At 40.0% G+C, this 27,904-nt stretch overlaps 4 protein-coding genes across 6 annotated transcripts; 3 read left to right on the top strand and 1 right to left on the bottom strand.

Moving 5' to 3' along the window:
• The first annotated feature begins 141 nt into the window (after positions 1-141).
• Positions 142-10,808, top strand: steap3 (STEAP family member 3, metalloreductase). Of its 3 annotated transcripts, none has more exons than XM_036567947.1 (5): positions 142-273; positions 1,654-2,147; positions 2,997-3,524; positions 3,700-3,864; positions 7,785-10,808. In XM_036567947.1, exons 1-5 carry the CDS (start codon positions 219-221, stop codon positions 8,064-8,066), a joined length of 1,524 nt encoding a protein of 507 aa, XP_036423840.1. In that variant the 5' UTR covers positions 142-218; the 3' UTR covers positions 8,067-10,808. The 3 variants fall into 3 exon arrangements, with proteins under 3 accessions (XP_036423840.1, XP_036423836.1, XP_036423848.1); XM_036567943.1 differs by having other exon boundaries at positions 1,651-2,147; XM_036567955.1 differs by lacking the exon at positions 142-273 and adding an exon at positions 307-404 and having other exon boundaries at positions 1,651-2,147.
• Positions 10,809-10,899: 91 nt separating this feature from the next.
• cunh2orf76 (chromosome unknown C2orf76 homolog) lies at positions 10,900-15,435 on the bottom strand. Its single transcript, XM_036567976.1, has 5 exons — positions 15,056-15,435; positions 14,870-14,920; positions 12,791-12,828; positions 12,451-12,532; positions 10,900-11,392 (listed from the first exon to the last, which is right to left on the bottom strand). Exons 1-5 carry the CDS (start codon positions 15,183-15,185, stop codon positions 11,316-11,318), a joined length of 378 nt encoding a protein of 125 aa, XP_036423869.1. The 5' UTR covers positions 15,186-15,435; the 3' UTR covers positions 10,900-11,315.
• A 1,309-nt stretch (positions 15,436-16,744) lies between these two features.
• dbi (diazepam binding inhibitor (GABA receptor modulator, acyl-CoA binding protein)) lies at positions 16,745-20,758 on the top strand. Its single transcript, XM_036567989.1, has 4 exons — positions 16,745-16,879; positions 18,853-18,970; positions 19,894-19,956; positions 20,447-20,758. Exons 1-4 carry the CDS (start codon positions 16,871-16,873, stop codon positions 20,518-20,520), a joined length of 264 nt encoding a protein of 87 aa, XP_036423882.1. The 5' UTR covers positions 16,745-16,870; the 3' UTR covers positions 20,521-20,758.
• A 3,091-nt stretch (positions 20,759-23,849) lies between these two features.
• On the top strand, positions 23,850-27,903 carry tmem37 (transmembrane protein 37). The gene is made up of 2 exons (XM_036567932.1): positions 23,850-24,287; positions 27,097-27,903. Exons 1-2 carry the CDS (start codon positions 24,267-24,269, stop codon positions 27,670-27,672), a joined length of 597 nt encoding a protein of 198 aa, XP_036423825.1. The 5' UTR covers positions 23,850-24,266; the 3' UTR covers positions 27,673-27,903.
• Position 27,904: the final 1 nt, after the last annotated feature.

Here is a 27,904-nt window from a genome sequence, read left to right as displayed (position 1 = left end):
GAAACGCCACAGCAAAGTCGAGTTGGACTTAAACTTCACCACTAGATGTTAAAGGATTATTCTCAATATAGGGGTTTGTCCTTAATGTAATTTAAGAAATACAGAGTAATCTGATAAGCGCGTGTTGTGTAGACTGTCCGCTTTTCTGCACGGCCGGTATCTCGAGCGCACACAGCGCGAGAGGGGGCGGAGAGTAGGCTGCACACAGAAACAGACGCATGCAGTGCAAAGAACGGAGCAGCGGCAGCAGCACGGCGACCAGCAGCGCAGGACGTGAGTGAAATGTTATTAAAAATGACTTAGACTGTTAATATCCATATTAGGGAGGCTGTCACTACGGAGGACTGCACTTCAGTCTCTCGTTCTCTCTCTTGTTTATCACTGGTGCGTATGGGACCAGCTCAGTGAGTACCCTACACTTTCCACTCCCCCATTAGAGGAGAAATGAAACTTACTGTCAGTCTGGATTTCATTGGATGTGTCTATTCAAAACCTCCTGTCTCATATTAAAATGTCATGTTCGAGCTGAACCATGGTAAGAATATTGTCCGATTTAAGATTTTTCCTCTGTGACACTGACAAAAAATAGAAAAAAAGATTCCTGTGAGACGTGTCACAGGATCAAAGTGCAGTTTTATGTCCTGGTCTCATTCCAGAGGTTATGTATAGCCATGCATACTTGCAAATGCATGACCACTCTTATTTTAGTCTGATTGTAGAGCAAATTATTGCTCGTTATTGATTTCTTGTGTTGTAGTGTAATGTGTTAGAGGAGGCACTGTGAGTGGCCGGCTATACAAAATGGTGTCAGTATATATTTAAAGGGTCTATGTTATGGAAAACTGAATTCTCCTCAGTTTTTTTGAAATAAAAGATTATGATCAAACACATATTTTTAAAGTTTTAAAATATACCATTCATCCTCTTGTCTATACAGTCCATATATAAAAACTAAGCTAAAAAACAGCTTTTTTGGAACTCACTGTTTTTGTGATGTCATGAAAAACATACATCCACATATGGCTGTTGTCAGAAGAAAACCTTGAAAATCTCCATTTTTGATGTTTTTCAGTTTTTGACATAATTTGAAAATACTTGTTACCCTTTACATTGTATGTAAATTTTATGATGAATGGACTAAAACAAAGGATCCGGAATGACTTGGAAAAAAATCTGGTTCCATTGACTTGCATTAAAAGTGAAGTAGGTTTTTTCCTTCTCCTGTAAAGTTATCGTTTTGGAGATACAAGGTTTTCTTCCGACAACAGTGATAGTCATCTTACAGTGGTTTAGCACCATCTATTCTTGCTGCAGTTATAAAGAGTGTTTCAACCCAAGGCAGCTGATACATGGCAGCCATTAAGAACTGAGATCCTTTACATATGTCAGTCTGAAAGACATATTAACAAAAATAGTTTGTTTAATCCTAAAGGATAAAGATGAATTAGTAAATGATTATGTTAAAATGAGTTATGACTGTTTGTGCTACATAAAACAAGACAAGTGTCATAAGTGGCTATCAGAGAAAAAATAAAACACAAGAAAAATGTAGGATATGGGTTCTTTAGAGCATTCAGGCAGAAATATTAAAGATGCTGAATAAATTCGATTTTAAAGTTGTCCCCCTTCACACGTCTCTCTCCTTCACAGCAGTGGTAGCTATGTCAGATGAAATGAGTGTCCCCCTGCTCCCAAATGCGGAAGCCCCTGATGCTCCTCCACCCATGGCTCCTGGCCGACCCACAGTGGCCATACTGGGGTCTGGCGACTTTTCGCGTTCTCTGGCTGTGCGATTGGTGGCGTGTGGGGTCAGTGTGGTGGTGGGGAGTCGCTGTGTTAAGCGCATTGCTCCTGGGCTCTTTCCTGATGCAGTGGAACTGAAGAACCAAGAAGGAGCAGTAGCAAGAGCCGATCGGCTGGTGTTTCTGGCTCTGTTCCCTGAGCACTACCCCTCTCTGCTGGGTCTGAGGGCTTTACTGGCTGGGAAAGTCCTTGTAGATGTGAGCAATGCCGAGAAGCTGGGCAGAAGCAGGCTGTCTAACGCGGAGCAGCTAGCTGAGATGTTCCCAGAGAGTGTGGTGGTTAAAGGGTTTAATGTGATCTCTGCCTGGACACTGCAGACCGGCGCACAAGATGGCAACAGACAGGTCAGTGATTCCCTAGATTGGCTAAGTTTGGCTGGTTTATCATGGACAGTTGATTTCCTTACTTTTTAAAAATAAAACAGGTTGATGTACTGTGTAAACACTGTTAAAGTTTCAAAGCAACCCACCCACACACACACACACACACACACACACACACACATCATCTAAACCGCATATCCTTCTGGGTCGCGGTGGGGTGCTGGAGCCTATCCCAGCTGTCATTGGGCGAAAGGCAAGAAACACCCTGCAGAGGTTGCCAGTCCATCGTAGGGCAGACAGACAGACAGGCAGACATACACATTCACACACACATTCAAATAAAGCAAACCATTCACATCCAAATCTATGCATTCCATATGTAGAAAGTACAATGCAAAAGACAAGTAATTCAGAATTTACTGTAGTTGTGATGTCACAACTAGCATATAAATGCTAATTCAGTCTACTGCAGTTTAGCCTGCTTATTTACATTGAAGTGATAAGGAGTGTTGTTACTGCAGACAGTCTGTAGCAGAATTATTGGAGCAGAGGATATGGAGAAAAACAATTAAATGTTATGGCACTGGGGCGGGGTGGCAGAGGGTTCAAAAAAATAGAATATGAGCCCTTTAAAGGTCAGTGCTGACAGAGATATAAAACAGGTAACTGGGACTTAAATGTACCCTTGATGTAAATGTATACTCAGTTAATTCTTTTTTTATTAGAGGTGCACCAGTGTTTCCATGTTTGTGAAAGTACATTGTGTATATTATGTCATTAACTCCATGAGGTCAGCTTTTCTATTCTGGGCTTAGTATAGCAAAATAGAATCAGTTCAGTGACTGTTCTGTGACCTTTAACCTGCTGTAGGTGCTGCTGTGCAGTGACAGCGTGGAGGGAAAGAACGAAGTGGCCCAACTCGCCCGCCGCATGGGCTTCCACCCAGTAGATCTAGGCAGCCTGTGTTTTGCCCAAGACCTCGAGAGTGTGCCCCTGCGCCTCTTCCCGTCGTGGCGTGGACCTGTTCTCGCTACCTTCCTCCTCTTCCTCTTCTTCTACGGCTATGGGTTTATTCGGGGCGTCTTGCTCCCATACCTGGCCAACGGACACAATGCCTTCTACCGCCTTGCCTTTGACCTAGTGAATGAGAGCCTGCCAGCTGTGGCTCTGGTCACCCTGGCACTGGTGTATCTGCCAGGTCTGTTTGCAGCATGGCTGCAGCTGTGGAGGGGCACCAAGTACCAGCGCTTCCCCTGCTGGCTGGACGGCTGGCTGCTGCGGAGAAAACAGCTGGGCCTGCTGAGTTTCCTCTGTGCTGCTCTGCACGGAGTATACAGCCTCTGCCTCCCCCTGCGCACTGCCGCACGGTACAGACTCATCAATGCTGCATATGCACAGGTACTGCTTTTTAGCAATTCTATCTAAAACAATTCTATCTTAAAAAACATGATTACACCTTTGTAACAAAGTGTATCACTTTTCTTTTGCATGCAGGTACTATACAAGACTTAAATTTACTTGATGGCTCTAGTCATGTGGTTTGAGTTTTGATATTTTTGTGTTAATGTCTCAGGTGAAGGCAGGTGTAGAGGAACCGTGGGATGAGTTAGGTGTGTGGCGCTCTGACCTCTACCTGTCATTTGGAGTGCTGGGTCTGGGCGTCCTCTCCCTGTTAGCTATCACTTCTCTCCCTGCAGTGGGGAACATCCTTACCTGGAGAGAATTCACCTTTGTTCAGGTGAGCAGCACAAAGTTATTTAAGGCAGTTGTCCTCAGCCCTGGTCCTGGAGCACACCTGACCTGCACAATTACAACCCTGTTTCCAAAAAAGTTGCGATGCTGTACAAAATGTAAATAAAAAAATGCAATGGTGTGCAAATCCATATATTTTATTGAAAACAGTACAAAGACGACACATGTTGAAACTGAGAAATTTGAGTGTTTTTTTTAATGTACGCCCATTTTGAATGTGATGCCAGCAACACAAAAAAGTTTAAAAAAAAGTTGGGACAGGAGCATGTTTACCACTGTGTTGCATCACCTCTGTTTTTTAACCACACTCTGTAAGCGGTTGGGAACTGAGAAGACCAATTGCTGTAGTTTTGAAAGTTTTCGAATTTCATTTTTTAATGGGTGACAGTTTAGTACCTGGACTGTTTTACTATAGAGCCATACTGTTGTAATATGTTCAGAATGTGGTTTGAAAATGTCTTGCTGAAATAAGCAAGACCTTCCCTGAAAAAACACCATCTGAATGACAGCATGTGTTGCTCTAAAACCTGTATATACACCGATCAGGCATAATATTATGTCCTTGTTTCTACGCTCATTGTCCATTTTATCAGCTCCACTTACTATATAGGTGCACTTTGTAGTTCTACAATTACAGACTGTAGTCCATCTGTTTCTCTGCATACTTTGTTAGCCCCCTTTTACCCTGTTCTTCAGTGGTCAGGACCCCCATGGAGCCTCACAGAGCAGGTACTATTTGGGTGGTGGATCATTCTCAGCGCTGAAGTAACACTAACGTGGTGGTGGTGTGTTGTGCTGGTACGAGTGGATCAGACACAGCAGTGCTGCTGGAGTTTTTAAACACCACAGTGTCACTGCTGGACTGAGAATAGTCCACCAACCGAAAATATCCAGCCAACAGCGTCCTGTGGGCAGTGTCCTGTGACCACCAATGAAGGACTAGAGGATGATTAGCTCGTACTGTACAGCAAGAGATGAGCTGTCGTCTCTGGCTTTACATCTACAGGGTGGACCAACAACGTCTAATAGAGTGGACAGTGAGTGGACACAGTGTTTAAAAACTCCAGCAGCACTGCTGTGTCTGATCCACTCGTACCAGCACGACGCACACTAACACACCACCACCACGTCAGGGTTACTGCAGTGGTGAGAATGATCCACCACCCAAACAGTACCTGCTCCTGACCACTGAAGAACAGGGTAAAAAGGGCTAACAAAGTATGCAGAAACAGAAACAGTTGGATTACAGTCTGTAATTGTAGAACTACAAAGTGTACCTGTATAAGTGGAGCTGATAAAATGGACAATGAGCGTAGAAACAAGGAGGTGGTCATAATGTTATGCCTGATCGGTGTATCATTCAGTATTAATAATACCTTCACAGATGTCCGAGTCACCCATGCCGTGTGCTTCTGCCCAGAGAGGGAAGCATTTTTTCTGGATCCTGTTTACATATGGTTTCTTCTTTTTATGGTAGAATTTTAACTTGCATTTGTGGATGCATTGTTGAGCTGTGTTCACAGACAGCAGTTTTCAGAAATGTTCCTGAGCCCATGCAGTGATTTCCACTACAGAATCATGTCCGTCTGAGGGCCCAAAGATCATGGCCAGCCAGTATTTCTCCAGATTCTCAGAATCTTTTAATGATATTATGTACTGTAAATAAAGAAATCCCCCAAGTTCTTTGCTATTTTATGTTGAGCAGTGTTATTCTTGAATTGCTGTACTTTTTACCCATGCAGTCTTTCACAGAGTGGTGAACCCCTCCTCATCTTCTAAAAGACTTGAACCCTCTCTGGGTTGTTCTTTTAATACCCAGTCATGTTACTGACCTGTTGCCAATTAACCTAATTAGTTGTGAGATGTTTTTTTGCCCCTATTCAAACTTTGTTGAAACGTGTTGTTGGCATCAAATTCAAAAGATATTTATCAGTTTCAACATTTGATATGTTGTCTGTACTATTTTCAATTAAATATAGGATTTAAATGATTTGCACATAATTTCATTCTGTTTTTATTTACATTTTGCACAGCGTCCCAACTTTTTTGGAAACAAGGTTGTGTGTTCTTGTTCTGACGCATCTATTTCAATTTTAATAAGCTGAGTAGTAGTAGTAGAGGGATGAACTGGTTGGTTGAAATTCTTCTAAAGGTATCAGATTTTTCATAACCTTTATACCACTATGCCACAAATAAACACAGATAATCCAGTTTACATACACTCACTGAGCACTTTATTAGGAACACCTGTAATCCTACACATTCATGCAATTATCTCATTAGCCAGTTGTGCTGCAGTGCAGTGCATAAAGTTATGCAAATACTGGCTACCAGCTTTAATGTTCTCATCAACCATCAGAATGGGAAAACAAAAATGTATTCCAGTGAATTTGACTGTGGCATGATTGTTGAAGCCAGACGGGCTGGATTGAGTATTTGCTGCTGATCTGGGATTTTCAGGCACAACCGTCTCTAGAGTTTACTCAGAATGGTGCAATAAATAAAAAACATCCAGCAAGCGGCAGTTCTGTAGACAGAAACACCTTGTTGATAAGAGAGGTCACTGAAGAATGGCCAGAATGGTTTGAGCTGAAAGAAAGGCTACATTAACTCAGATAACCACTCTATACAATTGTGGTGAGCACAAAAGCATCTCAGAATGTACAACACATCAAACCTTGAGGCGGATGGGCTACAGCGGCAGAAGATCACATCGAGTTCCACTTCTGTCAGCCAAGACCAGAGAACAGAGGCTGCAGTGGACACAGGCTCACCAAAACTCGACAGTTGAAGACTGGAAAAACATAGCCAGGTCTGATGAATCTCAGTTTTTGCTGAGGCACACAGTTGGTCAGAATTTGGCACCAACAGCATGAATCCATAGACCCATCCTGCCTTGTGTCAACAGTCCAGGTTGGCGGAGGTGGTGTAGTGGTGTGGGGAATGTTTTCTTGACACACCTTGGGCCGGTTAATATCAATCAATCATCACTTGAATGCCACAGCCTATTTGAGTATTGTTGCTGACCATGAACACACCTTTATGGCCACAATTTATCTTATATTGGCTACTTCCAGCGTGATAATATAACAAAGCAAAAGTAATCTCAAACTGGTTCATTGTTCTTCAGTGGCCTTCCAAGTCACCAGATCTAAATACAGTCGAACTCCATTGGGACGTGGTGGAACAGGAGATTTGCTGCATGAGTACACCTGAAAAATCTGCAGGAATTGCATGATGCAATCATACCAACATGGACCAGAATCTTAAAGGAATGTTTCTAGCATCTTGTGGACTCCATGGCATGAGAAATTAAGGCTGTTTTGAGAGTAAAGGGAGGCCCTTTCCTGTATTAGTATAGTGCTCCTGATAAAGTGCTTGGTGAGTGTACAGCACAAAACACACTAAGGTCACCCTATTTAGCTGAATTGGCTCGTTCAGCAGAATAGAGTCTGAAATGTTTGTTAAGCTTCAGTAAAATGGGAAAGTGCATGGTAAATGTGCTTAAGAACAGCCAGTCTCTCTACATGACTGCATGAATGACTTAATAGTTATCAAATTGCATGCATTAGACAAATATAAAAAAAAAGTCAGATATGAAACATTCAGCACAGTTTTTGCCTAGAGAAGCTGCCACATGTATACTAGTGTATATATAGTATATGGTAGGTTTATCATTTCATTAAACGTTTTATATATATATATATATATATATATATATATATATATATATATATATATATATATACATACATATACAAACACAAATGAAGGTATAACATGAAAATATGCAGGGCTCTACAACCAGGCCTGGAAACCACAAGGCAAAATAACTGTATGTGTAATGGAACCAATCATGCCAGTGCTTGAAATCTCACAATACTTCCTCCTGTTCTCTTCCTTCAGTCTGGACTGGGTTATGTTGCTCTGACGCTCTCTGTCACGCATACACTGGTGTTTGGCTGGAACTTTGCCTTCTCTGCCCAGGCATATGTCTTCTACATGCCGCCCAGCTACATGCTAGCTGTAGCTCTGCCGTGTGCCGTGCTGGTGTGCCGCTGTTTCCTGCTGCTGCCGTGTATCTCTGGCAGGCTGGCACGCATACGACGGGGCTGGGAGAGCACACGCAAGTGCCCCGTCTCGCAGCACCACCATGTGGTGGCCAACAGTACATGTCCAGAAGTGTAAGAAAGCAGGTCAGGTCAGACTGAGGGAGCTTTCCTGAGCCAGTGTAATCCATGTTTGTCACTGGGTATGAATACATCCTTTATATAAGGACAGTATCACTCCTATTTCCAAAGCTTAGTGTTAAGATCCATAGGATTTTGTAACTCAAGTTGTGTTTTTAGTTTGTCACACAAGGGCTATTGAGCAGTCTTGCTCTTTTAAACACCAGCATACTGGGTGTATGAGTTTAGGGGTAGGGTTAGGTATTATTCAGAATTTTTTAACACTGATACTTGACCAGTATTTTTTTTCAAGAACTTCTTTTATGAACAAAAAACATATATTAAACATTGCATTTCTCTATTTATATAGTATTACAAAAAGAAAATTACATGACATGCGTACTCTTTTTGTTTTCCTTTTTTTAATAGGTTACTTAAAATCTATTCCAAAAGCTCCAGTTACAGTGTCTTACAGTGACAATCAGGATTTTGAAGACTGCGTGCTGAGAGTGTTCGGAGACACTGCTGCTATTTGTACTTTTTTAACAGACTGCTGGTGATAATAACATGCTTATCAGCCAGTCACCAGCCTAGACTTTGTAATAAGCATGCTTATTGGCTCACTGACACTGCCAAGATTGACTACTTGAAAATAATATTAAAGGTAATTTGGTTGGTACCACAAGAACATTGAATTTTAAATACCTAGCAGTATTTAGCAGTGGCAGCGAATGCCTTTCTCAAGCACACAGTTGCAGTGGTTAGAGAAGGAAAAAGTAGACTGCAAACCTTAAGTACTGTCAACATCTGTAGTGCTCTTCACTGTATTTGAACTAGCAAGCCACCAGTTCCTGTCATGATGCACTTAAACATCGTGCCTTTGTTGGCCTGCACACATGCAGTAAACATTTCATAGCAAGTAGCCTTTTAGCAGTGTTTCCTAAGAACCTCGGACAGCTCTGTCAACACCAGGGCTGAACTGCACCTACATTCTGTAAACTGTTACAGTTACCTTTATTGCAGAAAGAGCTCATAGTAATGGTTATATTGAAGCTGTGCGGGAACGTTTGTGTACAGTTGAGACCGCTTACAGAAAACATAATAGCGAATTTTGACTTAAACATCTCAGTATCTTAAGTGAGCTACGTAAAATCACTTAAAGGAAATGCTTAAGTGGAAAAAGAAATATTCATAAGAGCTTGCTGAGTTTTGTCACGTTTCTGACAGTTGCAAAAAATGTGGTGCTGTAAAACATGCAAATATAACAGAAGAGCAGTTAAGAAGTTTAGTCATTTTAAGACAAAGACACCTCTGGTCTTGGCCCCAAACAAGCCTAGCTCAGGTTACTTCAACCAAATTATTGCTTAATGACGTGATGCTGGACTTTAAGATAGGATCAGTTACATAATCCATTATCTGAGTCAGGATGCTTGTGATTTTTATTCCCAATGTACTAGCAGCAGTTTTCTCAATGCAAAACTGGCTTTTTTACACTATGGGTCAATTGTAGAACCAGGTTAAACCTAATTCTGGACTAAATGGGATTTTTAAGATTAATTACCATTGACATTGTAGTTGACTCCAGGACTGCTTAACGCTTGTCCATTTGGTACACTCCATAATGATCACAGGACACAGATCTGAGCTGCTGCTGTGTTTTCACCATCGGTGCTTTCTGAATTATAAAATTTACCTCATGCATTTACAGACTGTCACTGACTAAAAGTCTTCATATGTGCACACTTATGTATATAGTATATCAAAACAGAGTATTTAAAAAAAAAGATTCTAATCAGCCATCTTATCAGAGGCTGTGTGATACATGTGACTCCAGGCACCAGCATTTTAAGAAGTTATTTGATAAGACTTTGCTTTTTGGACAGGATCATATTACTGAATCCAAGCTTTCATTCAAGTTTAATCCAGTTGAAAAGCTTAAATCATGTAACATCTGACCAACATGCTGAACATTCCTTAATCAATAGGGAATGAGTAATTTAGAACATCTACATGCCACAGAAGTGCTCTGGGCAGCAAATGCATCCTGACAGTATTTTATCGTTGCTTGCCATTTTGTTCAGTATTAATGGAGAGAGTTTATTCCACTAATCACTGTAAGCTGCACTACCTGTACTTTTTACTCACTCCAGTTGTCACAGACATGTTGCTACTCAAAAATGTAAAATAAATAAATAATAATAAAAATACATAGATATTTTTTAGCAAAAGCTCTTTGTATGTTTGTTACTTATTTGCCTATGGATATGCAAGTGCTTACTCTTGATCTTTTAAAAAAATGTGTATGTGAAGTACACAAAGTATGTAAAGTAAAACAAAGTAAAATAGAACATTTTGTACATTATATACTCTCTGGCATTTTTTAAAACCAGCTTATTACTCTTTACAAATAGCTAATTAATGTTTGCAGTGTGACCGAGCTTCATGACTTTGTTACCACAGAGGATGCACTGCTCCTGTCCTGCTATTCCTGTTATCACAGACCACAAAAGCTTAGCAGTCATTGGAGACAATTAATGTATATTAGACAACTGATGATCATTAGGTGTTTCAAGTTTTAAAGCGCTCAGATTCAGATCATGGGAAATGTGTTTTTTACTATGTAAGGAAGAATATTGTAATTAAAATTGACATTCTTGCACACTTGGCTATTTTTTTCTTTTCTTGGTTGCCTCATGATTACTGTAAATTACTGTAATCTTCAGATGTGAGACCTGTGAGACCTCATATAAAAGTCTATTCCATTAATGGGTCTATGAGTCTCCAACTCCCCGAAGGGCATTTCTGGAGTTCAACTCTGTGCAAAACATACTTTAATGACATTGAAGAGCAAATTTCAAATGAAAGTTTATTAAATATATAAACACAATCTCAGCAACAGGCACCTCTTAGTTAATTAAAATAAAACAGATGGTGTGGAAGCAGTATAGTAAGAACTTGTCATGCTGGTAAACAACTCATTTCTCAACTCAAACATTTCTTTCAGTTAAACTGTCCACTGTCCATGTTTTAACAGCATTTTTTCCTCTACTGAATATTTCTTAATGTTTGGACCATGATCCAGCCTGTTAACTGATTTAAAACAAAAAAGTGAAACTAAAACACCATTTCAGGCATGGTTGATACTTGAAGATCTGCAAGATGGGAGGTTTTTAGTAAAAACTGGAATTACGGCTCTCCGATGCCTCCCCACTTCTTGTAAATTAAAATGGCAGGATTCTCTCACGCAGCATGGTATCTTTCGTAGGTCTCACCACACAGTCTGGGGATTGGCCTTGTACTTTTCATAGTCAGCCATTTTGAAGAAGGCCAGCTCCGTCTCATTGGCTGGAAGGAGAGAAGACACAATTCAGCTTGGTTTATTCTTGCCTGTTTGATACAGCAAATACAGTTACAACTGTAACCTACAGACAGGTTACAAATTAAAGGAAAAACAAATGAGTGGAGAAACATAACAAGTGCAGTTGTTTCCAGCAGTTAACATCCTACCATACTCCGTGGCGTGTATTAAAAACGTTGAGCAGTATTTAAGAGTTCGGTGGTGTAAAAACCACAGGCACTACATATACGTGGAAAAATGATACGATCAGATGAGTCATCCTTATTCTCCACAAGTGGGCAAATGCATGTGTGGCATACACCAAGAGAATGGTACAGGGCTCAATGCTTGGTTAGTGCTGTGTAATTGCAATTAAACACCTATGGACTGACGTGTTAGACAGTGGTCTCCACTACCATCATCAAAACACCACATGAGGAAATATCTTTGGAAGAATAGTGTTCCATCCCTCCAGTACAGTTCCAGAGACTTGTAGAATCTATGCCAATGTGCGTTGAAGCCGTTCTGGCAGCTTATAGTGGGCCAACACCCTACTGAGACACTTCATGTTGTTGTTTCCTTTGTATTGTTTATTGTACTGTTTCCTAGTTTTAGTCCTGTAGGCCCACAGGCATGTCATGTTGTTTTCCCTGCATCTGAGTCATATTATTGTCTTAATCTTTCTTGATCTGAATCAGGTGTTTCCAACCAAGATGAACATCGCACAGTGTAGGCAGACCAAGAAACACTGAAAGAGATCTCTTCGCATTCCAGAAAAAAAAAGTGTTGGCTTACATTCAAATTATGAGGCTGTATATTGCAAATATACACCATGCAGTGTGACACACAAACAATTATGGTCACTGTGGTCCTTCTGACATCTTTGCACACCGTGATATAGTGCTGGGTGATACATCGGTACCAGTATACTGTGATAAGGCACATTGTGACATAACATATCCATGATATAATGCAAAAAAATAGTGGTGTCTCTGTCATTAAGTGGTTTATTTTTAGATTTTAATTATGTTTTATACACATTACAAATGATATCCAGGGTTATTACCTATGCCACATGACCGTAAATCGAGGCCATTGTGCAGAATCAGCTTTTCATCATCCTCTAGACTCATCACCAGTTCATTAGTCTGAAATCAAAAACAATATATTTATTTATTTTTATTATTTTGCCCATTTTAATGACTTTAATGCAGTTAAGCACAACAATTTACATCTAGTCTAGCTATTAATTATACAAGGGGAAATTTATTTTTCACACACTGACTACTGAAAAAAACAATTTAAAAAATTGTGCATTGCAATAAATTATGTTTCTTAAATAGTTGTTAATAGTGTTGTATTTTAATGTAAAATATAACACTGCCAAACAGTGGACAAAACCATACCTTTGCTCCATGTGCCTGATGGATGATCTTCATCGTGTCTGTTTACATGAAAATCAGAAGGGCCTGTCATTCCTGTACACTACTGTCAAACAGTTAACATAAGGTGACCAGACGTCCCCATCAACGGAAATGTCCGTTTTTAACTGTAAATTAAAAACACAAAACAAAGTCCTAAGAAAGACCTGGCAGATGAGCAGAAGTTTCTCTGTGTGCCTGTTCTGGCCAGCAGAGGGCTGGCTTCTACTGTCTACTGACCACTTATAAAACGGATAGTTCCGGTCCCATGCAGGGGCCAGTGTTTAAATTCCTACGTAGTGCATTATGTAGGGAGCAGGGAGTTATTTGTGATTCAGCCCCAGCGTGGGCAGAGGGGGACTGCTGGATTGGTGCTATATAAGACTTGTGGTGGTAATTTGGTGACCAAAAAGTACTTATAAAGTGAAGCGCTATGTTATGATATGTTCATTATTATACAACAAAAAGTGAAAAGGTTCATGAAATGAACGCAATATATAATAATGAGCAACCGAACACTTTTGTACTCAATGGTTGCTTGGCAACGATACCATACTCTAAAGGAACTACATTTCTCGGCGGAATACTTAGCTGTGTCCAAAACTGTGCCACATACAGCACACTATTTTGGGGTTCCGCCATTTTGTAGTGGTGTCCGCACACATAGTGCAGAAGGCCCAGGACACTTAAACAATCCCACAATGCACCACAATAAGTAGTGCACAACCAGAAAACTTGTAATGAGGAGAATTACCATTTTGTAACGTCTTCCGAGTTTCTCAAACGCTAATGGGCGCTCCCGAGCAGGTCTAAAATGAATGGGTTAATATGGAGCATTTGAGTAAAATTATAGTTTATGAATGCTTAAACATTTTTAATATAAAAAAAAATATATTCATTTCCTGAACACGGAACAGCATAAAACATTTTAACAGTGCTCTTACATTTTTAGTGCTTTTCAACTAAAATTATAGGAGTTTAAAACAACGCCTCATGTACGTTCATAACATCTGTGAGCGCGAACAGCAAATGAGCTGCTCCACTCGCCAACCAGTCAGCACTCATAGCAGTAATGTTAGTGTCCTGCTGCCCCAAACTGATTGCTGTAGATAAAAAGGAAACATACAGGTAAATTTTCTTTGTTTTTTTTTTTTGTTTTTTTTAGTGAAATACATCCTTCTACTTTCTAAAATTAAAGGAAAGTTCTGGGCAAGTGATTAAAAAATATTTTAACTTTTCGATTTTAGTCATTTAGCTCCATTTAACCCCATTCACTGAGGACTCTATCGCAGGCGCCCTCTGGCGTTTTGCAGTCATGTTTTTTTAAACAACGGGGGAAATAGGAAGAGGCCAGCCTCTCCTTAAACCGTCTCTGGTACAACTAATGTACCCTAGCAGACAGGGGATACCCATAATGCACTGCATTATTTGTACGTAATGAGCAAACCTGTATAACATGAGTGTCCGAATTCGTTTACTACCATCACAAATTCTGTTCCCTATAACAGTGTACTATATAGTGATCCAGATTTTCAAATGTAGGGTACAGTGATTAGGGGACCATTTCTGACACTGGTCTTATGTCCATTATTATTATTAATAACTTACATTATTTTCTGAAAAAAATGTGTATTTTATTATGTCTTTTCAAGACACAAGGTAACCCTGGGATTAAGGCAGGTGTGGTGTTATGGAACCAAATCATACTACCGGGTGATAGAGGAAGGCTGATTTGTATAGGCTTACAATCTACTTGAATGTAGGCTGCCATGCGATCTACAATTAGTGCATCATTTTTTAAAACTGTGTTACTTTTTGTCATTACTATATGCCATATGGCATATTGTGGGCTCTTGTATGATATTCTTACACGGTTTACAAAGTAGTTAGTACCCAATCAGTCAGCTGTCACCAAAGTTTATTACAGTACAACAGTTACTACGGTGAAAATACACGAAACTGGAACTGTCCCCTTTTTATTTCACAGATTTAAACATTTCTTTTCAGAAATCTGGTCACCTTAAATTAACATGCATTACATCACTAAGTACAGATTTTACTTACCATAGTCAAATTTCTTGAAAGGTGGGGGCAAACCAGATCTTGTAGAAACATCTAAAAGTTGACAAGAGTATCTTAAATTAAACAATCAACACAGATATGAGAAACACTTAGGTTACTGTATATTACCATAGCATTGAGAACTGTCCAAAATCAGCTAGGTTATATAGCCACTGAACAATATATTACCGTTCTTAACAAAAGCTATGAAGTCCTCCACCTTCTGGTCTAAATTTACACCTCGGAGCACCACAGGTTTGAAGTTGCGATGCTCAAAGGAGCGAACGAGGCGTACAGTAAGAACAGCTTCTGAGGACATGTCTACTGAAACAAGAAACAAGTTAGCTATCAAGCTAACTGCTGCCGGCTAACGTTCACTCTCCCTGTGGGTTTATTATGTATATAAACTAGTTACTAGCTAGCTTCTACACTAGGCACTTAGTTCATAAGACCATATATATTGACGTGGTTACGGGTTTTGTGCTAACTTGCTTTAAAAATTCCGAAATCGTGTAGAAACATGCTCCGCTTTTAGTTTATGTAATTTCAGTCTAGAGTAGTCGCACTTATGAGAAAACTAATGCTGCAGCCCAAAGCAACAGCACAGCGGCATAATCGATTCTAAAGCCTCAAACTCTTGCAAAGAGAATAAAACGAAAACAGTTCGTTTAAAAGGAAAATATAATAAACACAGATTTGGGTTTAGATTCAATGTATTGCTTTAATTATAAGGGCTCATTCTTCTTTATATAAAGGAAGCCCAAAAATGATTCGTGACTGAAGAGAGCTTTGATAAAACGAATCTTGCTCAACCTCACCATAGAGATGGTCACACTTTGCATTTCCTAAGGCTCCATGAAGATAAACATGGTTCCAAGTCCAAAGTAAATCAATCGATTAATTGCAGTTTAAAAACAGCGCAATTTTAAAACGGCAATGGCTCGATTGGGGACTATTTTAACTTACAACACCCTGAATGGATTTCCATGATTTTTAAAAAAACAGGTTTTAGACCCAAACCTTACCTCACATATATGATATCTCTCCGATATCAGACAGTGTATTGATAACCATTTCATTTAATAACTTCGTGTGAGAAAGGTCTTGGGGGATTAAACACTTCAGAGGTCTGGATCCTATCGGCACCACTGTGAATAATTCTGACTAGGTCAGTGTTTCTAGAAAGGAACGTTTCAGATCAAAACACGCTGAATGACTTACTTTATTACTTTATTATTTAATTTGTACATATTAGCCCTTAAACGCTTCAGATGTCTAATTCCAATCATCACTGTTGTAAATAAGTCTGACACGTTAGGTTTCTCTATTAGTTTTCTCACTATGCAGACATTTTGCAAAATCTGTGGAATTGCCCTCTAACCCTTCAGCTCAATCCCGTGTGCAGGAGTAGAAAGAAAATGCGCAGGACTGGGGGCCTCCAGGGGCAAGGTTGAGAACCTGTTCTAACCTACCTCCAGGTCATCTTCTATCTCACCAGAAACTGCTTATTACATGAAATCCGCTAAATTCACAATTTCATATCTGTTTAGATTTACATGTTAATTTCTGGATAGGTAAAGAATAGAAATGGCTTGTTTCAGTGAAGTATAACGTTTCACTTTGTCAAGAGAACAATTAGCAGTGTTGTAATATACTATATGAGTTTAATGTAACCAAATACATTCAACTTGGTGACCCTGGCAGCGCTCCGTGCTCTGTATGTCTTCGCCCTGTGCCCCAGTTAGCACACGTCCAAACCACGATGAGCTAACGCCACACATCTCTGAGGGTAACTCATTGTCCAGCATCACAAACCTGATTGGTTCATTTTCCTCACTACATGCTGAAAAAGCCAATAAGATTAAGGAGGCGTGGCCTGGGTGACCCTCTGAGGCATGCACACATGTGACTGCCTGCAGAAGGGGCTGCGGGTGCTGGAGAGTTGCTGTGAGCGGTAGCTGTGGGTCTACGGGCTGGGCTTTACACACAAAACACACCGAAATCATGTCTGAGGTTGGTATTTTTATTAATCGGTGTGTATGTGCTTCTTTGTCGAACGCGTATTTGTCTTAACAGGCCTGCTAGCATTGCCAGTTGGCCAGCCTAGCCTTAGTCAAAGCCTTTGATAGAGATCTTTATCAAAGGCTCTAGATAAGGTTTAGGGTTTGCTAGCTAACCTAGCATTTTTATGCTGTAATCATAGCTAACTACATCAACTATGCGAGTATTTAATTGTAAGTACCACCAGGGTGTAAACAGGTTGTTTAATCTGTGTAAAATGTGTATGAAATGGGTTTGTAACGTTATTGAGTTCAGACAGTTGCTACAGTAGCTAGCTAACCTAGCTAACGGCTATCTACCAAACCACAGTGAAGTGTTTCTGAAGGTTCTGAAAGGTTGGAGGCTATCTAGCTGCTTCCCGTTAGCTAAATGTTGAAAAGCCAGAAAGGATCCTTAATGGCTGCTTGGATGTGTAATTTAAGTAACGTTAGCATGCATTCGGAAAATAGCCAGCATGTCGTTTCACCGCATAGCATAAAGATGTAGAAAATGTAGGGTAAAAGACACCGAGCAGCTGTAAAACTAGGGTGTGGCCTCCGGGAGTGTTACTCCAAGTAATTACAGTAACGTTACCCTACAGAGTCACAATGTAAATATAAATAACAAATCTTATTGATTCCAAGGTAGAATCGGAGAATGGAAATGGTATGAAAGTACCACCTGACTTTGAGCTTAATTATGCTGTTAGGCTAAGGTAATCGTGCATTCAACTCACCACCAAGAATGAATGGCTCTAGAAGAGGTGAAGTTCAGCTGTACGGTTCGTCCATTCAGAACTGACAGACTTGACTATGGACTCGCGGTTCCCGCCCATGGGGTGATACTACATCCCCGTATGTTGGAGTCCAGCGTTCGGAGGCGTGTTAGAGTGATAAGGAAGGCGCTTGATCAAAACTGAAGATTTCTCTGAGATATATCTTGGGGTGTGGGGTCTGTCTAGAACGTGTAACTGAATTTACGTAACTTTACGCTTTTTTCGTGGTTAATATCGTAGTTGTCGTTTAGCACCGGAGGCATATGTACGCCCCTCGGCAGGTGGGCGCAGCGGGCAACACTTGTGGAAAGGAAATTAAATCTGCCCTCGTGATCAGAGATTTGCTAACTGCATGGCTCACATTGTTTCACCATTTTTCTTGAGGTTACATAATCAGATAATTAAGAAATGCTCTTTGCTGACAGCCCAAGTCATTTCTCTCTTACACTTTAGAAGACCCCTTTTTGTATGTTGTCCACTTGTAACACTTGTGGTTTTGTGCACCAGAAATGATCATAATTCATTTTTACATTACTATTTTCCAATCTCCCCTTATCCCTTAGAATTTATGTGTGTGTATGTATGTGTGTGTGTGTGTGTGTGGTGTGTGTGTGTGTGTGTGTGTATATATATATATATATATATACACACACACACACAAACACAAACACACACACACACATACATTTTTTTTTGTAGCGTAGTTTCATATATATGGACTGAGGAGTGATTCACACGTTCCGAAACTTTCGCAGTACGAATTTAATGATACTACATCACACACGTTTATTTAAAAAATGAAAATGTGTTTGAAGACCATGCTCTTACTTATATTGACTCATTAAGCTGGGCTAAAAGCCATTACCTTTTTTGTCTTTAATTGAACTAGACCAACCAATTAAAGAAGCTGGGTGTTTAGCTGCTGCAGAGCAGAAGCTTTATTTATATACATACTCATCACGTTGAACGCAGTAACACTGCAAAGTGAATTCATTGTTCTTATTTTGAAGTGCTCTCTCTTGCAGGTGAGGAAATGAATGCGAAAAGCAAAATTGGATCCATTATTACACTTCAAATGACCACTCTTTGTCTTTCTCTCTGTCTCTTTTTCTCACTTGGTCTCTGTCTCTCACTCATTCATTTATTCACTCACTCACTCACTCACTCACAGGAAGCATTTCAGAAGGCTGCAGAGGAGGTGAAGCAGCTGAAGGCAAAGCCGAGTGATGCTGAGATGCTGGAGATTTACAGTTTGTACAAACAGGCCACCGTAGGAGATGTCAACACGGGTGCGCTTTAACTCTCCTCTGCACACACCTTCAACTATCATATAGTTCTGTAACACAGAGTAATAATAATAATAATAATATAATAACTCATAATACTCACATAGTGCTATTCTAGAACTCAGGTGCTTACTATTGTAATAAAACAGAGAACAGCAGAAGACGAGCAAGAAAACACAATAGTATGGAAGAAGACAAGGTAGAGATGTAATGAGAAGGTTAGATTAGGTGGGTGAAATATTGAAGGCTAGAGAGAAGAGATTTAAAGATTTGATCTCAACGTGGTAAGAGAATTAGACTGCTAGACTTGTGCTGGAGCAAAATTCTGCACAGGAGGAGCAAATCAAGACAATGCTTGATCGCCAAAGCTATTAACGTTGGCTGGAGGAATTGGATAGTCATGGGGGGGGTTTATAGCATGGTCACCAACCCTTTCCTGCAGAATTTAGTTCCAACCTGCATCTGACATGCTGCCCCTCCCCTCACCTAGTGACAATGCATCTGATCCAGCCAATCAGGATCTTCTGAAGAAGTTATGTAGCTGAAGCAGGTGTGGCAGATTGCAGTTGGATCTAGACTGTACAAGGTAGATCTCCAGGACCAGGGTTGGTGACCACTGGTTTATAGGGAAGGAGAAGATCAGACTAAGTAGGTTGTGAAAAGCTTTATAAGTGAATTTGGTGCTTTACAGTAAGCCAGTGGAGATCATGAACACATGTAATAGGATTATTTAATATGAATAATTGGTGGATTATAGAAACATGGTTTTCATTTAAGTACAATCAATAGACAGTGCAAAGTCTGCATCTAGTTAAACAGATTAGATGTTATGGCATAGTTTGATTAGGGAAATATTCAAAATTTGCCAAAATTACTAGAAAATGATAAAAATGTAAAAATGTTATTTATTTTTTTCTTTTCTCTAGCTCGCCCTGGCATGCTGGACTTCGCTGGAAAAGCCAAGTGGGATGCCTGGGATGCAAAGAAAGGTCAGTTCCTTCAGCTGGCCACTAGAGGGTGTCAAAGACACAAGAATACTAATCAACTGACATTAAATTTCACTTTCATCATATTCATACTCATTATGATGTGAAAGCCAATAACTGCTTCTAGCACAGCACTCATACTCTGAGAGGTATGATAAATATGACTCCTAAGGATGCAAATACATTAGCCTATTTGGACATGCATTGCTGACACCGAGTCATATATGCTACTGTGAGAGTGCAACAAAGGCATGACAGTCAATTGTATGTGTTTTTTCAGGGGTGATATTTGATTAGTTTATGGTTTCCCAGGCTTTCTGCTTTCTGAAGCATCCTTTTTTCCTATTTAAACATTTGTTTAAAATGCTTCTTGACTTGAAAAACTTTCCACTAATCCTACCAAAATATTACTAGGTTTTACTCTACAACTAGGAATGAATATTTGTCTGTATTTAGTGGGTTGATCTTTCTTTTGTTGTTGCAATTTTTCTAGGCATGAGTAAGGAGGATGCAGTGAAGGCCTACATCAGCAAAGTTGAGGAGCTGAAAGAAAAATATGGAATCTGAATTGTTAATTGGACTGTGAGGTTCACTATTGATCCTCTGGCCAGTCAGTACTTTTACTTTAAAAAGCCTTAAACCTCTACATATCACTGATGTGATATTGGCGCCACAAAGACTCACCCCAGGAACACAGGACATTCATGCCTGTTTGGCCTACAGAGACCGTCCACCAGCAACTTTGTAACCTTCGCTAAACGACTGTAAAGACCACAAATGTCATAAATTCTGTTCCATTTCAAATGTGTCTGTAGGTTTTTATAAACATACTACTCTCCAGAGCCTAACCAGTATAGTCCTCCCTTTATGTCTCTGTCCACTGAACTGTGGTCTACATGAGACAATTAGATCAGCACATGCAGCTGATTTTAAGTCATTGAATCCTACAGCAGACCTAGATTTCTGTATGTTAAAAAAAATTAAGATTATATATTAAGACTTTATAGGGCTCATAACCTACATTTTTCTTACATATCAGTTTCCCTCCTGTGGTCCACTTATGCCATTTGTTTGGTTTTATGAATAGTCAAGAATAAATTTTCATCAATTCACATGACCATTTCCAACCTCTCTTTATCCTTTAAGACTGATTTATGTTTATAAAAAGAATTTTTGTTGTTCTGTATTACTCCTCATTCAAAAAGCAGTCTAAGCTGAAACACTCCTTCTAACTTAAACATGAAAGGAAGGGCTGATCTGCTGAAGGCTAAGTGGTTATAAGTACAAACCCAGTTCCAAAAATGTTGGGATAGTAGGTAATTTATAAATGGAAAAAAAGTGAAAGCAGTGATATTTATACATCTACTTTCACCTGTATTTGAACAAAAACAGTACAAAGATATGTAATGTTATACTTTTATCAACTTTTTGTGCTTGACTTTTATAAGTATGTTCTCACTGAGAAGTACATCTACCTTGTGCACTTTGTAGCTCTACAATAACAGACTTTAGTCCCTCTCTGTCTTTGCATAATTTGGTAACCCACTGTTATCCTGTTCATCAATTGTCAGGACCACCACAGAGCAGATACTATTTGGGTGGTGGATAATTCTCAGCACTGCAGTGACACTGATGTGGTGGTGTGTTAGTGTGTGTTGCGCTGGTATGAGTGGATCAGACACAGCAGTTCATAAACACTCCACAGTGTCCACTTGCTCTCCATTCTACAATAGCTCATGTGTTGCTGCATAGTTTGTGTTAGTCATCATCTAGTCCTTCATCAGTGATCACAGGATGCTGTTGGCTGGATATTTTTGGGTGGTGGACTGTTCTCAGTCCAGCAGCACTGCTGTGCCTGATCCACTCGTACCAGTACAACACACACTAACATGCCATTACCACGTCAGTGTCACTGCAGTGCTGAGAATGATCCACCACCCAAATAATATCTGCTCTGTGGTGGTCCCCTGAGGGTCCTGACCATTGATAAACAAGGTGAAGGTGGGATAACAAATTATGCAAAGGAACAGATGGACTACAGTCTGTAATTGTAGAACTACAAAGTGCGCCTATATGGTAAGTGGAGCTGATAAAATGGACAATGTGTAGATACAAGGTAAGTGTATCCAATATAGTACTCAGTGAGTGCATGCTCATTCTGAAATTGATTGTGAAATGTTCAAAAAACAAATTAAACAGAGGATGCAATTATGCTTTGGCATAAAATGAACATCTAGGAAAGGCCTGGTCCAGGTATTGTAAAGATTTTAGGTATTTCAGCCTCTACAGTGCATAATATTACCATCAAAAGATTCAAGGAATCTGGAGAAATATCTGTGAGTAAAGGCAAAGGCCAAAAACCACACATGAATGCCTGTGACCTTTGACCCCTAAGACAGCACTAAAAAGTGGCATGCTTCTGTGATGAATATCACCACATGGGCTCAGGAATACTTCACTGCCTTCACAAGTGCAAGACTGTACTTTGTACAATGGAAGCCATGTGTCAACAATGTCTAGAAATGCTGCTGGCTTCTCTATACTCAAGCTCATCTTAAATGTACAGGAAACATGTTCTGTGGTTTCACACGTAAACTTTTCAGATTTTTTTCCGACATTTCAAATGGAAATAATGGATGTCATGTTCTCTGAGCCAGAGCAGAAAAGGTTCACTTAGATTATACCAGCTTAAAGTTGAAAAGCCAGGGTCTGTCATGGTATTGGGGGTAAAGCATCATTAATGCTGAACACATTTTGGAGTAATATATGCTGCTTTCTAGATGACATCTTTTTCTGGGATGTCCATGCAAATTTCAAATAAACAGTGCCATGCCACATTCTGCATGTTAAAACAGCATGGCTACGTAATCAGAAAGCCTTCCTGCAGTCCAGAACTGTCTTCCAATGAAAACTTGTGACAAATACAACATGAAGGCCCACAACAATTGCACAGCCCAGTAATTTAAAAAAACATTAAAAGGAAAGGTGATGTACCACAGTTGTAAACATGCTCCTATCCCAACTTTCTGCAACATGTTGGAGGCATCAAATTTGGAATGAGCTTATATTCACAAAAAGTGCAAAAAACAATAGAGTAGATAAAACATCAAATGTTGTGTTTTTCTACTGTTTTCAATTTATTACGAAACAAAATTTATTAATCACTGCTTTCTGGGTTTGTTTATTTGTTTGGCATTCCACACACTGTCCTAACGTTTTGGAACTGGGTTTGTAAATATGCTGGTCTTTGTGACGTGACAAAAACAATCTGTTCAAAATATTCATGCAAATTATTTTCCATGTGTGGACTGCATGGGTAAAGAAGTGAATGGTATTGAAACTTTAACAGTGTTTGCGTGCTACACCAAGCTGTTTTATTTTTAAAAAGTGAGGAAAATGTAGTTTACCATGGTACGGACCCTTTAAACAGTCAACCTAAATAGATGTGATATGCTAACAGCTTTTTGACAGACAGTTCAATGGTGGTTTATCATTTTACATACTCAGCAGTAACCTTTACCCTGTACATACATAAATGTACAGCAGTAACTCTCTAAGTCAGCCAGACTGAATCAGATACACCAGTTGTTAAGGAGATGGACCAGGTCTTGTACTGGGGTTGAATAAAGTTCAGGAGATATGGAGCACACAGTTATTTCTCAATGCATACGTGACCTGTACACATAGATCTGTTCATTCTAGTCCTAATCACACTTAAGATTTTACATGCTTCAGGATGCTGCTACTGTGTGCCTTACTGTTTATTTACTTTCAGACTTTATGGCCATGGAGAGGTAGACTACGTGAGAAAGTATCAGAGCAGGCTTACTTTATTGCTTTGCTGATTACCCATATCAGAGAGGAGGCCTATCGGTTTAAGGCAAAGTCTTCAGTGTTGCTCATGATCTCTACTCACAGACCCACAGCTCTGTGCTTTTATTACACCCTCTGCTTGTTTATGTGCAGCCGCTGAACGGTAGAGTCTTCATTTGAGCAGAGGCAAATGTGGCTTTAGTGGAACAAAGCGCATAGTAAATAACTAGAAACCCATTGAGTGATCACACGAAGCGTCCATTCTTTCTCTCACAGTAACTTTTCCCTAGTAACCAGGCGGCGACGTGACCAGAAAACGAACGGCGGCCAGGCTGCATCCCAGGGGGGCTGTGCGGGGAGCGGACTGCTGTTAACACCGTGTGAATCCCAATTGTCCTACAGTGTCAGTTAATGTTACACAGAAATTACAGACTTGTGTACTTTCGACTGGAAGCCGGAGTGCGTGACGTCCTTCGCGTTCGGCGCGGGTTGGATTCAGGATGACCGCGATCAAAATGAGGGTAACGTTACATTTCACTCTTTCTGAAACTTATAACGGTGGATTTGACGGGGGACACCCGGTTGTGGTGCGTGAGCGCGCACGGAAGTTTAGATTTATAACCAAACAGGGGCCTCGACTTCATGTCGATGTGCTGTCTGTAGTCCACTATCATTAGGCTCCATTAACACTGACCCTCTGTGAGTCTGAAATTAATTGTAAGGCGGACAGGAGAGAAAGGGACAGGTAACTCCGGTTACCGGTTACTCTGACAGTCTAGATCAGGGGTGCCCAAACTTTGCCTTGGGTGCTGAAGTGCAATGCTTGTGGTTCACCAAGAGCCAAAGACAAAATACCAATGAAGAAAGACAGGTAGGTTTCAAATCGGGTAACATTTTATTTAGAGATGGAGATTTCCGTTATAGATGAATAATAAACAGATTATCAGTAATACATCAACATATCAGTGAAGTAGCAGTAGTGCAGCCTCGAAATACATTGAAGTAAATATCTTGTACTTACATGAAGTAGATGTATTGTTAATATGTTACTTCCATTATGCAAAAGCTAACCTTACCCAGCCTTACCCAAAACCTAATCCTCACCCTCGCCCTAGTTCTAACCCTAACCTTAACCTTAACCCAAAACCTAATCCTAGTCTGTTGAGTGTTTCATCTAAAAGGACCACTCAAAAAGTGTCACCTTAAATTTAGTTCTTTAAATGCATTTGTTAACATTACATTGCATTTTGTTACTTAAAATATATGTTTTAAAGGATAATGAGAATTTTATAAGATAAATAAAGTATACAATATGTTCAATCTCTCAGTGGGTGAGGGGATGGGTTAACTTTTTTTTTTCTTTTTTTACACTTGAGAGCGGACCTAGACTGGGTTTTGCATAAGTTTTGTGTAAGTTGTTACTTATGTTTGTGCGAAAAGCCTTACTAAGTCCTTAGTTAACACAAGTTAGTTTTGAACTATCCTTTTACTCTCTGGTTTGTTTGTAGACTGGTAACAGTCTGCCCCTGGCCTCAAGGAAAATTTATTTGCATTGAGTAGTGGAACATTTGAAAAGTAAAAGGTGGCTTTACAATATGATAATTTTAAAATTAAATCAAGCTGCAAGGAATGTATTTTCACTGCACATCATTAGAGCAAAGACATGAAGCAGAGCAAGCTAGACCTATGCAGCGCTCAGATCTATGAAGTAGGTCAGTGGTTCCCAACACTGGTCTGGCAGTATCCCTGTCATGGTTTGTCAGGCTCCTGGGCACAAGCATCTGCAGAGGCTCCCCAAACTCTAGGGATAACACCTAACAAATAAATATCAACTAAAACACAGTCCAGTTTGTCTTTTTTGTGCAAGACTTGTATGTCTAAACTTAAATCATGATATCTTTTTCTTTTCAGCCAAACCAACAAAGCAAAAACAGAAGTAGTCATATACACATAGAAGGGCAAACACTAAAATCACTATTGTACACTGTCTAAAACATTTGAATAACAACAACATCCCAAGGGTCAATAATAACATATAACTCAAAAGGCCTGAAAAGATGTCTTCATTTATTTCAATAATATTATCTTTTGTAGTATTTGAGTCCCATCAGGCATTGTGGTCTAAGCCCTCCCAAGACCCCTGGCAGTCAGATGCCCCTGGGCATTGGCCAACTGGTCTGTTCAGTAATCCATTCCAGAGTATCCCTCATCTGCACATTTTAATGTTTTCCCTGCTCTAACAGGAATGGCTTGTTTAGTAGCTGATTAGTTGAATCAGGTGTTTCAGGAGGGAAAGCACCAAGATACACAGGCAGGACTAGTCCAGGATAATTCAAGGCCTCCATGAGTTGAATTCATAGATAAGCACATTCAAGACTAGAAAGCCATCAGAGCGCGTACAACTAAAGCCACGGCTCCAGGGGCAAAAACTCCCTGGGAAGTAAATTTTTAAAAATTGGGGATGGGTCTCTGAATAAATGTTCCCCATAAAGTTGTGTGTCTTTTCTTTCCACTCACTTAAAGCTACGTTTGGCAGCTCAAGACATTTGAAGCTTAAACAACATGCATTTAACATTCACTATTTCGTATATTGCAGTTTTCAGTTAATGCTTTATAAAATGTTTAAACTTAAAGCCTAACTTTTAATATTATTTGAGGAGTGTGTTAGCCCTCTGGTGAGCCATTTTTGTATTCAGTACTACACATGCCTTTTTGTACCTTGTTACATGCAATGCATGATATCTTGGAAAGTGAAATGATCTTAAATCTAGTCGTTATATCTATAGATATAATATTATAATATTCTTCATGTTGAGATTGCTGTAGGCTTATTATAAGAATATAATAATAATATTAACTTATTTCTAGACATTTTTATGTGTTTTGAGTAATTATAGTGAGTAATATTATCTCATTATATTGGCAGATATTTTTGCTTCTTTTAAGAAATGTGCTTAAACAAGCCAAATTTTACTCAATTAAGTTAAATGAGTAAAAAACATCCAGAAATAAGTATAATAATCTTATGTATACAACCATCTCAAAATGAAGATGATTTCTCTTGTTTATATATCAATTTTTGGTAGGGTGAGTACTAAGATGGTGCTTACACATGAAATGTCTAGTCACAACCCTTAATTTGGGTATTGTGATTATGCAAAGGGGATTGTGTTCAGGGAAATCAGGCACTGGAATCAGAAATGACTCCAGAATTTCTGGAACAGCCCGTCTTGCAGCATATGAAATACTCAGATATGCAATGTAGTCTCTACAATGATGATATAATAAAATACTCTTTTTTCTGCCTCTCTCCACCCATCTCTCTCATAGGCAGTGGCTCCTGCTGCCCAGGGGAAGTCTCGCCCTCTTTTCCTGGAGGTGCTGTGTCGAAGTCTGATCATTCTTTGTGTGGCTCTCTCTGTTGTCCTGTCCTCTGTCGCAGTGTGTGATGGACACTGGCTGTTGTCTGACCGACGTATGTTTGGCCTTTGGTTCTTCTGTGTGGTGGAGGACTCTGGCGCGGCCCCCAACTGCAGTAGGCATATTGGGGAGGGTCTGGACCCGGGACTGTGTGTGTGTCGTTCTGTTGTCTCTCTGGCTGTGGTGAGTGCCATCTTTGGCCTGGAGCTGCTGGTGATGTCCCAGGTGAGCGAGGGGCGGGCATCTAGCCAGCGCTGGCATCTGGGAGCATGGCTTGTGCTGCTGGCTGCAGGGTTCGCTGCTGGGGGGGTTGCGACCTTTGTGTTCCTGTTTTGGGATCATGCTACACCTCTGGGCTTCACTCTCACCTTCTGGTGCCAGTTCACTGCAACCTTCCTGTTCTTCCTCAATGGCTTGGCAGCACGGCATATCCAGAATATGGCAGAACTGCTTCCCTCTAGTGGTCATTTGGGAGGAAAACTGTAGGCATCAGCCTCTCTGGATTCAACACTCTGTGGTGCTGTACAACCGCCACAGAGCAGAATTAAGAGGATATACTATGATGCTATTTCTTGGGTTATTGAGCCAAATGGTTCCATTTAAAGAACTGTACATAATCACAATGGCTAGGCAATGAATAAATAATCCAGGTAGTTTATTCAGTCTTGTTAATTCAAATCTTTTTCTCAATAAAGACATTTTATTTTCACAATTTCAT

The sequence above is a fragment of the Colossoma macropomum genome, unplaced genomic scaffold (genome assembly GCF_904425465.1).
Source record: "Colossoma macropomum unplaced genomic scaffold, Colossoma_macropomum, whole genome shotgun sequence".
Lineage (NCBI taxonomy): Eukaryota > Metazoa > Chordata > Actinopteri > Characiformes > Serrasalmidae > Colossoma > Colossoma macropomum.
This window is presented reverse-complemented; position numbering and strand designations above follow the sequence as displayed.